The 11356-nt window shown below is 40.0% G+C and overlaps 1 protein-coding gene across 1 annotated transcript in view; it reads right to left on the bottom strand.

Moving 5' to 3' along the window:
- CUNH17orf75 (chromosome unknown C17orf75 homolog) overlaps nucleotides 1-10820 on the bottom strand; it is a 17346-nt gene extending 6526 nt beyond the window's left edge. Inside the window, exons 1-5 of the mRNA XM_044449604.1 lie at nucleotides 10593-10820; nucleotides 7543-7617; nucleotides 6993-7118; nucleotides 5440-5580; nucleotides 4659-4716 (exon numbers count right to left, since the gene is read on the bottom strand). Of these exons, the coding sequence (XP_044305539.1) occupies nucleotides 4659-4716; nucleotides 5440-5580; nucleotides 6993-7118; nucleotides 7543-7617; nucleotides 10593-10735 (543 nt within the window). The 5' untranslated portion in view covers nucleotides 10736-10820. The remainder of the gene's footprint in view (nucleotides 1-4658; nucleotides 4717-5439; nucleotides 5581-6992; nucleotides 7119-7542; nucleotides 7618-10592) is intronic.
- Nucleotides 10821-11356: the final 536 nt, after the last annotated feature.

Below are 11356 nucleotides of genomic sequence, written 5' to 3'. Positions count from 1 at the left end.
GTTTTTCGGTGCCAGGCGAAGACCTTTTTATTTAAACGTCATTTTAATTGTTAATATTATTTGCTTATTTTATCTGGCCAGGGCGACTTATTTTATATTGTTAATTTGTTGTATATTTGGATGTATTATATTTTAATTTTATGTTGTGAGCTGCCCCGAGGCTTCGGCGAATGGGGCGGCATAGAAATGTTTTAATAAATAAAATAAATAAAATCATGCTAGGCTGCTATTGTTCATTTGCAATGTGGTGTCCAGCAGCTGAGCAAGAGGTAGCGTCATGGCCAAGCTCCAAAGGGCTACTTTAAGGTCTGCAATTCTCAAACCATCACCACTTTGAAAAACAGATCCTCCATTTTGCATCACAAAGTGCTCCCGAAGCTCCTTTGACATTTAAAGCCCTATACACAGACACAGACACAGCTATGCAATTATTTAAACACTGTCCAGTATAATCCAAAGGAAGTTGGAACATTTTTTATAAAGTAGCTCTGAAATCAACCTTTGAACTTCTCATTCCTGCAAATGTCACATCACCTAAAACATGTGTGTTGTTTTAAATAGCTCTTTTCTTTTCTGTAACCACATTACCAACACTGAGAACATTAAGATGTTTAAGACTAAGAGAATGTGTCTTCCCTGCAGCACGATCTTTTTGCAAACCACCTCAAACATAAGAAGAGACAAGCTAAAAATGAAAACTGGTAGAGCACGGGAAACAGGAGATTTTAACCCCCCTCCCTGGCATGCCAATAAATAATCTGTGTGACTAAACTGTATCTCTGTTACATTAGATTTTTTCCTATTGTTAAAACTAGGGCAAAATTTATTTATTTATTTATTATTTTATTTATTAAAACATTTTAATAACATTTATTAATAAATTTTAATAAAAATGTGTTCCTTCCTCCCATTTTTACATACTGTCATTTCAAATTAAGAAACTAGAGGTTTGCACAAGCTCCTTCAGAGCTCTTCATCCATTTCCTTCTTGGAGCGTGCCTCCCTAGGGATGATGCCTCAAGATCGTCACACTAATGTGCATGGTCCATAGAATGCTGGCATCAAATGGCATTTGTGCCACATCAGCGTTCAAGAATACTCAGCTCAATAGCAAGCATACACCACTGTGGCTCTAAGCATTTTGCGAGTTCCACATGTGTCCATCTTTATTGAATTCTCCCAGCCTTTAAACATGTACACAGACTGTACATGAACTGTAAACTGCACAGAGAGTTCCAGCAGTCAAGCAATATAGAAATTACTGAAAGTTGTAGTAGTAGTAAAAGTGAAGGAGACACAGGTTGATTTCTGGATGGGCCTAGGCAGCCATAACCTTCAGGCGTGCAGGACACATACAGAGTGATAAGGGAGGCTGAGGTAATCGGAAACTCCAAGTAAAAGCATAGTTTTAACTGGTAAAAGTAGTTTCAGCAAATTTTAAGTGGCAGAAATAGTTGTGAGCAGGCATATTAAGAAGACCTGCGTTGAGGCAAATTATAGCGAACCAAAGTAGAGTTTCTGACATCCTTTGTGTGGATAGATAGATAAATGATGTGAAAAGTTTGAACGGGGCTCTCTGCAACCGTAGAGTACAGCAGACTTCTATTTTGCAAAATAAATCTTTTTTACTCTTACCCTCTTGTCGCGAATGATTGGGCTGACGTGCCAAGGCAGAACCCCATTATGGCTAAGAGTAGCTGTAATAATAGGAAACTCAGAAACTTTGATTTAGAATTTTTGTTCTTCCTGGTAACGTGTCTACAATTACAGGACTCCTCTTAGAGGCAAATGTTCAGAGGTCTCTGCAGGCTGACTTGCTTACTTTCAAGAACAACTGACCCCCAATATATTATACAGGACCAAGACCAGGGTACATAAAAATCAATGGTTTTAAAAAAAATAAAAAATGGATTTTTAAATTTAAAAAATTGATTTAAATGCTAAATCAAAATTTTTATTTAAATTGGTTTTTTTAAATGCTTTTTGAGGAAAAAATTATCTAAAGATAGCTTTCTGTTTAAGATATATTATAGTCCAAAGGTTATTCATCATAAAATAAGGATTAGTTTTTAATTATGTAGCATGAGGCTGTATATTCAATTCATTTGGTAAATGAATTCATTAATCCATTCACAATGCCACGCTCTTCTGAAGTTTCTGCAAGATTACTGGGCAATTTTTCTATCTAGAAGAGATTATCACAGATGCTTGGTTTTACAGTTCTCGAAACTGTGCATGTGTGTCTGCAGAGTTGATATGCTTCTTCTTCACAGCAAAAATATTAACACAAACACACTGAGTTGAGAAAAGGACCTTAATTTTGTTGTTCCTGTGCAAATCTATGTACACCGAATCAACCCCTTACCACTTCAGTACTAAGTTTCAAAAAATTCAATGAATAGAAAAAAATTGTTGGGAATGGAATAGATCTGCACAAGAAGGAAAGTGTGTGGAGGCAGAGGCAAGCCTGAAACTTTTTGAACAGAATACTTCAAAGGTCTTTGGATCTTTTTGTGTATAGCCTGAGGTTTATCATATTATTCTTTCCCCGGAGAATAAAATCTATAATGGCAGCAAGCCATAAGAGACCAAATTTGGGAATATTTTAATGAGGTTTCTGTGCCTACGGATAAGGCAGGTAGGCATGCAAATTATGTAGAAGACCATGATTAAAATCTATTCTTACTGGCTAGTGATATAAATTGGGATTTGAATCAAATCCACCCTGCCACCACTGGAGGCACATTTGGTGGGAATGTGCTGGAGGCCCTTCTTGGTGGCTTTGGAACTCCCTACCAAGAAAGGCCAGGCTAGCTCCATCTTTATTGTCCTTCTGCCATCTCCAAGACATTTTTATTCAGCCAAGCTTTGGGCTTTTATTATTTGTTTACTAAAGCTTTTAACTGGTGGATGCTGTTGATTTTTTAAACTGATGCATATTTAATTGATTTCCTTTTACGTTTTAATTATAATTTAGAGTTCGTTGTTGTTAGCCACCTTGAGCATGATTTGTAGTGGAAAGGTGGGATATACATTTAACTAATCAATAATCACTTTCCTTGTACATTTCAGAGGGTCACTTGATGCTAAGGAGGCTGAAGCAGCTAGGGAGACGTAGTGTACACACGACCTCCAGACACACCAGGAGCACCCAGGTAATCGACACTCTGAAGCACTGATGAGGCAGACACTTATCAGCCGCAGGAGACCCATCAGTGCAGAGGGAGACGAGTTCCTGGAGCCTTCCAATACAGACAAACTCAAGTGTTTATGCATTGCTTGTTTGCATATAACACTAAGCCACAGTTTATGCTAACCATGGTTTGTTTCTATAGCCATGCAGTATGTTGCAGATGGCTTGTTTCCCGTTTCTGGTTTGTTTCCCTCTTGCCCATTTTGCCAGTCTTCAGAATGATTTATTTTTGCAACTTCTTTTGGTGGTTACTTCTGTTTCAAGGTACCAGCATCAATATGTCAAGGATAAGTCATGGTTTAAGGTTCAGACATCACAACAAGCAATGGTTTAAACAAGGCAGACTCAGTAAGCCAACAACAAACCATGGCTTCTCTGTGTGTTTTGTAGCAGGACAACAAACCATGATTTGTTTGTGGGGATGGGTTTGGAAACAAGTGCATTTGCATGCCACACTAGCAATAAGCCACAGTGGGCTTATTCCCTGAGCAACCCACAGTGCCCCAATGAACAATCAGCCTCACTGTGGGTTGTCTGCCTCTTCCCTTCCCTTCAGTCTTCCCACAGATATCTCAGGCAACGCCATGCCAGGACTGACTTGTCTGCCCTCCCCTGCCACAATCTTGAGCCAATTTCAGCTTGCTGCAGCCCCTTTACTCTTTTTTCTGGCCAGATCATGAAGCCCAGCCTGACAGCTGGTTTCTGCAGCTTGCATTTTGACAACCACTGACAGCCCCTTCAAAGTGCCTGAGTGCCACATATTAGGCACCGTTAGGGTTGGCAAGCCTTTGTAATTGTTCCGGCTCACTCAGTAGATGTAAACAGTTTTATTTTCTATTTTAAAACTGTTTTAGCTGTAGATGCAACTGAACAGGAATACAGTTCTGGAAGTGCAGAAATCAGAAGCCTTGGTTGGGCCATGCTGGAAGTGTGCCTGTGTCAGACTGCAGGGTACCAACCCAAAGAGACCCAAAGAGGGTCCAGATGGGTTTTTTCTTCTCTTTCTCTTCTTGACAGCTGTCAAAAGACAAACAGTCAAAAGAAAGCAAAGGCGTGCAAAAAGGGGTGGTGCAATTTATATCTTCTCCATGGCAAGAACCTTTGTGTTGCCTCCAAAAGGGTGGTATGACAGGGCAATGGGGAACACTGGACTGGGACATATCCAACCATATGTCTCAGGCAGAAACCACATAAGAAACCACAGCAAACATGCTGCGGTCCTTGATTATAATCCTGGTTTAGCCATAACTACCCTTTTCCTAACATTTACTACTTGCCCACTTTTTTTCTTTTTTGACTATGGAAGGCTAGATTGTATATGGTAGGGCCAGAGTGGATTGAACCTGCTTATATTTGAGAGTATTTTTAAATTGTATTGCCAGTTTAATAATCAGTATTATTTCCAATGAATAAATACTTATAAAATTATCATCTTTTTTCTTTAGAAAAAGCAATGAGCCCTTACCTCTGAATGTAGGTTAACCTTCAAGTCTTGAATGTATCTATCAAGTTCAAGTCTGAATGTAAACTCTTAAGGAAATAAACCTGTGTCAGAAATAATTTATTTTCAAACATCTAAATTGTACTTTCAGTATAGATATGGCATCTACATTTTTGTTTTATGTTCTGGGATCCTTAATTAATAACTATTTTGGAAAGACATGTAATTAAACATATAATTAAAAGTCTTCAAATTCATAGAACTGTAGAATTCAAGAGCGACCAGTATCTTCAACAGCGAGCTGTCAGAAGTGTTACAAGGTCTACTAAAAATATATAGATGCATATGGTTGCTAAGATGTTCCAGTGATTTTCAGAAAAACAGTTTTTGAACTATTGTACTTCTGCCACTGCAGTATCTGCATTCAGAAGTATTTGCTACCAAATTATCAGTCAGCCTTTTGTGGGGGGGGGGGGGGGGGGGGGATTCTGAGCTTGAAAGAAAATACATTGGCACTTACCTTTATTTTCATCAGGAACGAACTATTTTTATCATATCAGCTTCAAATATATTCCTGGAATCATAAGGACTAGAAAATTACTGCAGATCCTGCATGTAACAACATAAAACCGGTATTCTCATCCATCTAAAGGAATTAACATGGAATGCTTATACCCAGAGGTCTGGAAGTTATTATCTTTGGCCTAAATCCAGGAAGTAGCCACAATAACATGCACTGAAAAATGACTTTTCTGCTGTCAGCTTCTATTTTCACATGTAAATAATAAATATAAGAAAAGGATATAGTTCAAGCCCCTTTTCTGAGCCTCCCAAAAAACAGATCACGTAGTCTAGAGGGCTGCTGCTTGATTCTGGGTTTGTCGTTTCTGCACAATTTTCTGGTTGGAACAGGCAGTAATAGCAACCAACTTGACTTTCCGGTATACTGTCAGAAGAAATAATAAACAATCGCATAGTGGTGGTACAAAATGAATTTCACTCTGTAGTCCAATTTGTCTGCTTATGGATCAGATTACAAACTGGACATGTACAAATGGAACACCTGTTCTAACCTAATTGAAAACCAGTTTCTGAGGCCATGATCCACACAGGTATTTCACTCTAGTCCACACAACATGCTTTGTACTTCCAGTAACTTCTTCATTCTATCTCAGGGGCTTACCCACACCTCTCTGCCCCCAGACTAGCTAGAGATGGATGCCAAAAAAATCACCTGTCTCCTTGCCCTGCATCTCAAAATAAACCACAAAAGTGAATGGGGATTAAAGTGAGAGAAGGCATGGTCAAGCTCAGCCTTTGTAAGAAGAAAAGCTGCTAGGGGACTTACTTCCGAGTAGATGGAAGGAAGAGGGCCTTGCCAGTGGTAGCCCCTCACCTGTAGAGTGCTCTCCCCACTGAGTTCTGCTTGGTATGAACTTCAGCAGCTTTTTGGTGCCTGGTTCAGATATAATTCTACTCCCAGGCACATAATGGAGCTTTCTGATTTCATTTGTTTTATTATGTCCTAGTATCTCATTACAGTCTTTGTTTAAACGTTTTAAACACTTTTAAAATGTTATATCTTACAAATGTAATTAAGTATTTATTCTGTGGCATTTTGCAGCTGTAAGTTCTGTGAATCTTCTGGAAAGTTTTCGCTGTTTATAGGAATGAAATCAACAAAATAAATGAATGTATAAGATTTTGTCGCTTACCATCAAGTAACTGAGTACAAGACTGCTGCCAAAATATAGTAAAAATTATAACTGATGAACAACTTAGAGTAATTGCATGTCCTGCCTAGCTTTAATCACCAAAAGTGTGCTATCTTTTCCTATTTTCAATGCTTAAGCACACAAACTATGCAGCTCTTCAACAAGGTAATGATAAGATGAGGCATGCTTTTTATACATAAATGACTCCTGCATGAGCTAAGTTTAGCAACTCTATTCCAACAGGGGGAAGACAAAAAAATAGCCATGTCAGAAAAGTTGCTTCTAATCTTTCCTCTGAAAGAGAACCATTGTATAATTTTGTACTGCCATCAAAAGAAATGACACCCTGAGAAATTTCAAAGTAAAGACATGAGAAAATGGAAAGAAAAGAACATTTTACAATACTGGTTTTAAAAACAAACTTTAAAAATAAATGAGTCCTACAACTCCCAGAATTCCCCAGTATGGCGGATGGCTAGGGAATGCTGGGAGTTGTTTAGGTAGAAAAAGTTCCAGATGTGTAGTCTGCTGTCTTTAAACTAGATGTCTGTGTTAACTTTATTGTGTCTAACACAGAAGAACCATTTATTGTAATAGTAATAAACACATAATTAACAGATTTTTAAAGTATGTTTCTTCTTACCTCAACTCTACCAGTGCAATGTTGCCCATCCCTTCAAAAAAGGCTCCTTTAGCAAGGTGCTTGGCAATAAAAGCACGTAGTTCTGTCTCGGCTTCAGCTGGTAGGTTAGTGTCCACCAAAGAGAGGCTTCATTAAAAACAAACAAACCATCTCTGTTATGTAAGAGAGTGCTCAAATAGCTACCCAATTAGCTAACTAGGCTCTGCACATCTGAGATTAGAGTCAAGGCTTCAGAGAAAAGGGATGCAGTGTCTGGCTGGACATGAAGCTCTAAGTTCATCTCTTTTAAATATATATATATACACACACACACAAACACACACACACATCATTCCTTGGAATAAGTTCAAGAGCTATAAATAGCTTCAGGTATCCTTACTCTAAGCTGCCACAACTTATTTTCATTTCCACTACCTCTTCCTAGTATGAAAGTCTCCCACTAAGGAACGTTAATAATGCTTCCAAAATTCAAATGAGGTTTTAGGTGAGTACCAATATTTAGAATAGCACAGTTCTGTAACTACACAAACTGTAATTAGCATAGAGTTACCTGAAATCATCTGAAGATGGTGTTCCAGCTGATGGACTGCTTGGACTCCCATCATCATCTACTCCTCGATGCAACCTGAAAAGGCAAGATCAATTATACACACACACACAAAACGTATAGCCACAAATGGTGGGTTTCATCGTTCTTTGAGCACTGGCGGATAGGAACCAGCAAAGACAACTGAGGCAAAGAATGGAACATGTAAGAAACCAAAACTGATCTTTGACTCAGATGTGTTCAATTGGCTCAGTGTTTTGGATAGCTACCTAGATAACCCAGCTATGTAGATAACTACCTAGAGAACCATAGTTGTCCATTGTTTTGGATAGCTACTTAGATCCAGGTTGGCTGTTTGCCTTGAGAAGAATTGAAATCGATGTGACAAAACAGTGCACTTCTTCACCTACACCACCATTTCAACGCATATTTGGAAGCAGAGTAGTGATTCTTAAACAATATTAGGGACTGTTGGGGGGGGGGCTGCAGCTCAGTAGTACATGCTTTGCATGGAGAAGGTCACAAGTTCAATACCAAGAATCAATCAATCTCTCTCTCTCTCTCTCTCTCTCTCTCTCTCTCTCTCTCTCTCTCATCATGTACTATCTAATGTGAAAGGTGTGTTCTTATGTGCACTTATAAGCACCACAGGGGATGCCAGGACTTAATTCAGAATAAATGTGCATTGAATCAGGTTACTTGGCTATCTGCCTGAGATGCTGAAGAGCCATTGACAGTCAGAGCAAACAGCACTGGACCAGATAGACAAAGAGTTGGACCTGGTATAAGGCAAACTCCAATGTTTTTCAATGGCGATTTCAGAAACAGAGGCTGGTGATTATTTCAGAATAATTCAGAGCACACTCCAATGTGGCTGGCTGTAACTTTCTGAACGCGGAAGGTTCCAGGCATCCTATCAAGGGTGTAAGAAGCATAGAGGCAAAGGTCACCTCTGTCCTTCTGCTCTGCAATAGACTATATGTCAGTTCCAGTCACCCCTAAGTCTTTTGCTCCTGCACAAGAGATGGAGAGGCTGAGGTGCCACTAGGACATGTTGCACTTCTCACTTCTGGGAAGAAGCCTCACTTCTCCCACAACACCAACTGAGCACCAGCTCCAAGTAGGGTCTTTTGACCTCAGAGTCACAGCTAGCCATGAGGGCAGAGGAAGGGTGCTCCGAAGTGGGAGTTCCAGCTCTTGGCTCAGACTGCCTTTTCAAGGTCAGAGCTGGGATTCCAACCACTCCTACAGCTGGCCAGACAGCATCTACAAACCAAAGGTTTGCATCCAGTCGGAGTAAGATGGCATTTGCTTATATGCACACCACATGAGCATTTTGATAACTGAGCTAAAAAAGGATAGAGATTGATTTAAGTACACTGATAGCCAAAAGAAAAGCGGAATATCATGTTTAAGACCATTTCAGGAAAACTGGTCAACGTGTAAAATGGGTATGGAATTTGAAGTTCTCCAGATGTTGCTGAGCTGTCACTCCCATCAGCTTTAGCCAGCATAGTCAATGGTGAGAGATGATGGGAGTTGCAGTCCAACAACATCTGAAGAGCCACAATGCCCATGCCCCATCTAAAACATTTTATACTTTAGAACACACCTGTTAGATGAAAACACTAAAAGATGGTGCTTAGAGTTGCACAGTTAAACTAGGATAAAGGGGTTTTCTATCCTTCAGTATAAAGGAACAACACTAGTTTGTTGAGAAGTCTCAACAAATTTAATGCACCCATGTTGAGCAACAGTCCTTACAACTACAGCCAGGCAGCCCGACAGAATGCACATCTATTTTAAATTAAGTTCTCTTGTCTTCTGTGGTGCTCACTCTCAAATACGCATACAAGTGCAGCATGACACAGGTATTATTGTACATAGTGGTAGCAGTAAATTTGAACTGAACACCTAACTGGAACTTCAGGATGCGATCTGAAACACAAATCCAGGGTGCTGATGTGCAAATGAGCATGTAATTTATCAGGAATGGCATTGAAAATAAGATAATAAGTAACATAATGCCAGAATATGATAAATATTTTGGGCAGACAATATTTAGGAACATAGGAAGCTGCCTTACAGTGAATTAGACCCTTGGTCCATTTAGCACAGTATTGTGGATACTGACTGGCAGCAACTCTCCAGGATTTCAGGCAGGACTTGTTCTGCATCGTGTTTAGAAATATGGGGAAGCTGAACTAGAGCCCTTCTGCAATCAGGACATTTGTTTTACTGCATGCCCTCCCATTCAGAAGGTTATATGCAGTTTTAGGCACCCCAGAAAAATACAGTACAAAGCTGAAAAGGCTAAAGCAAAAGTTAACAAACTGCAATTCATACATATTTACTCAGAAGTAAGACATACTGAATTCAGTGGGACTTTATTTATACTTTCATTATATGCTTCCTACTACTGTAGTCTCAAGGTGGCTTACAAATAAAGATAAAAACACATACATCAAGAAAAAACACATATGAAATAGAACTTCATTATCAAAATTAAAAACCTAACTTTGATAGGATTAAAGTCTAGCTGCCCACTCCAATTCTGGAGAATTTAGTCTTTGTAAGCTTGCTGAAATCAATGGGCTCAGGACATTCTTAAACCACGCTATAAAGAAGCTGCAATTACAATCAAAAGTTCGAAGTACCCTTTCGATGAGTATAGACTAACATTTGCAGCTTTTGAGTTCAGAAAAGCAAATAAAATAAGGCATGTGAGGTAATAAACAAGTGCCACTTTTAATACTGGGAGAGGGGTTCCTAAGGAACCACAGGTACTGCCTGGTCACTGTGGCAATCAGAGAATAGGACCAAGTAGAATCTAGCCTACATCAGTGAAACTATCCACCTGAGTTTGGAACAAACTGGAGGTGGAGGGGAAGAATCACGACAAGCTAAAATAATCGGTCGTAAATTAAGGCCCCCAGATATTTAGATAGGAATGACTGGAGCCTTTGAGGGGTCCGGATGGGAGGTATGGCAAAGCGCCGGAGCAGGGAGAGACCCAGAGATAAGGCCCAGTATCTCCATCGCCACCACCTCACCGGCAGCTTTGGTAGCCGTATAGACAGAAGTAGCTGCTAGTGCTGCGCTCCGATTTCCGCTCCTCCAGCAGGCCGCTGCCGTCCTCGCTACTCTCCACCTCCCTCTCGTCTCCGTCGACGGACTCCTGCAGCGAAGGCAACATCTTTGCTTTGCGGTTCGGAGCAGGGAAAACCCTTTCCCCCTATTGCCGTACAGTGTAACACACTATTCTGCTCCGTCGCTTCTCCACCACCCCATTCCGTTACAAAGGTTCCGGCTACACTTAAACGGCCGCCGTCGAGGTACCTGGGAAAGACGGTTAGTCCCCCTTAGCTGAGAGAATCGTGTAGGTCTGTTGTGATAAAAACAAGCCATGTGGCACCCTAAAGAATGACAGATTGATTCTGACCTAAGCTTTCATAGACCCTCTCCACTTTATCAGATCAAAATCAATCAGAATCAATGTGTTAGTCTTTAAAGGTGCCACAAAGCTTTGATGTTATAAGCCTCAATGAATTTAGGGGGCTTCCTTCCCAGTAAACGCACATAGCTTTGGCATTTATTTTCTTTAGCTTTTATACCGACTAATTAACAATGCAGCTATATGTCTGTTCCTAAGTAAGCCTGAGTTTCATAAAATTTATTCTTAGGTGAGTTACACGTTGTTTCCGGAGCCCCAACGGAGCTCGGCGGGATTCGATTTTGAGTAAACGTGGAGAGGACTGCGTTGCCTAAGCCCTTAAATGAGCTTGAAGGTTATCCTTGCCACTCAGAAACTGGTGAC

The sequence above is a fragment of the Varanus komodoensis genome, unplaced genomic scaffold, assembly GCF_004798865.1.
Source record: "Varanus komodoensis strain SLA01 unplaced genomic scaffold, ASM479886v1 scaffold59_3, whole genome shotgun sequence".
Taxonomy (NCBI): Eukaryota; Metazoa; Chordata; class Lepidosauria; order Squamata; family Varanidae; genus Varanus; species Varanus komodoensis.
Note: the sequence above shows the minus strand (reverse complement) of the source record. Positions and strands in the feature narration are given on the sequence as shown.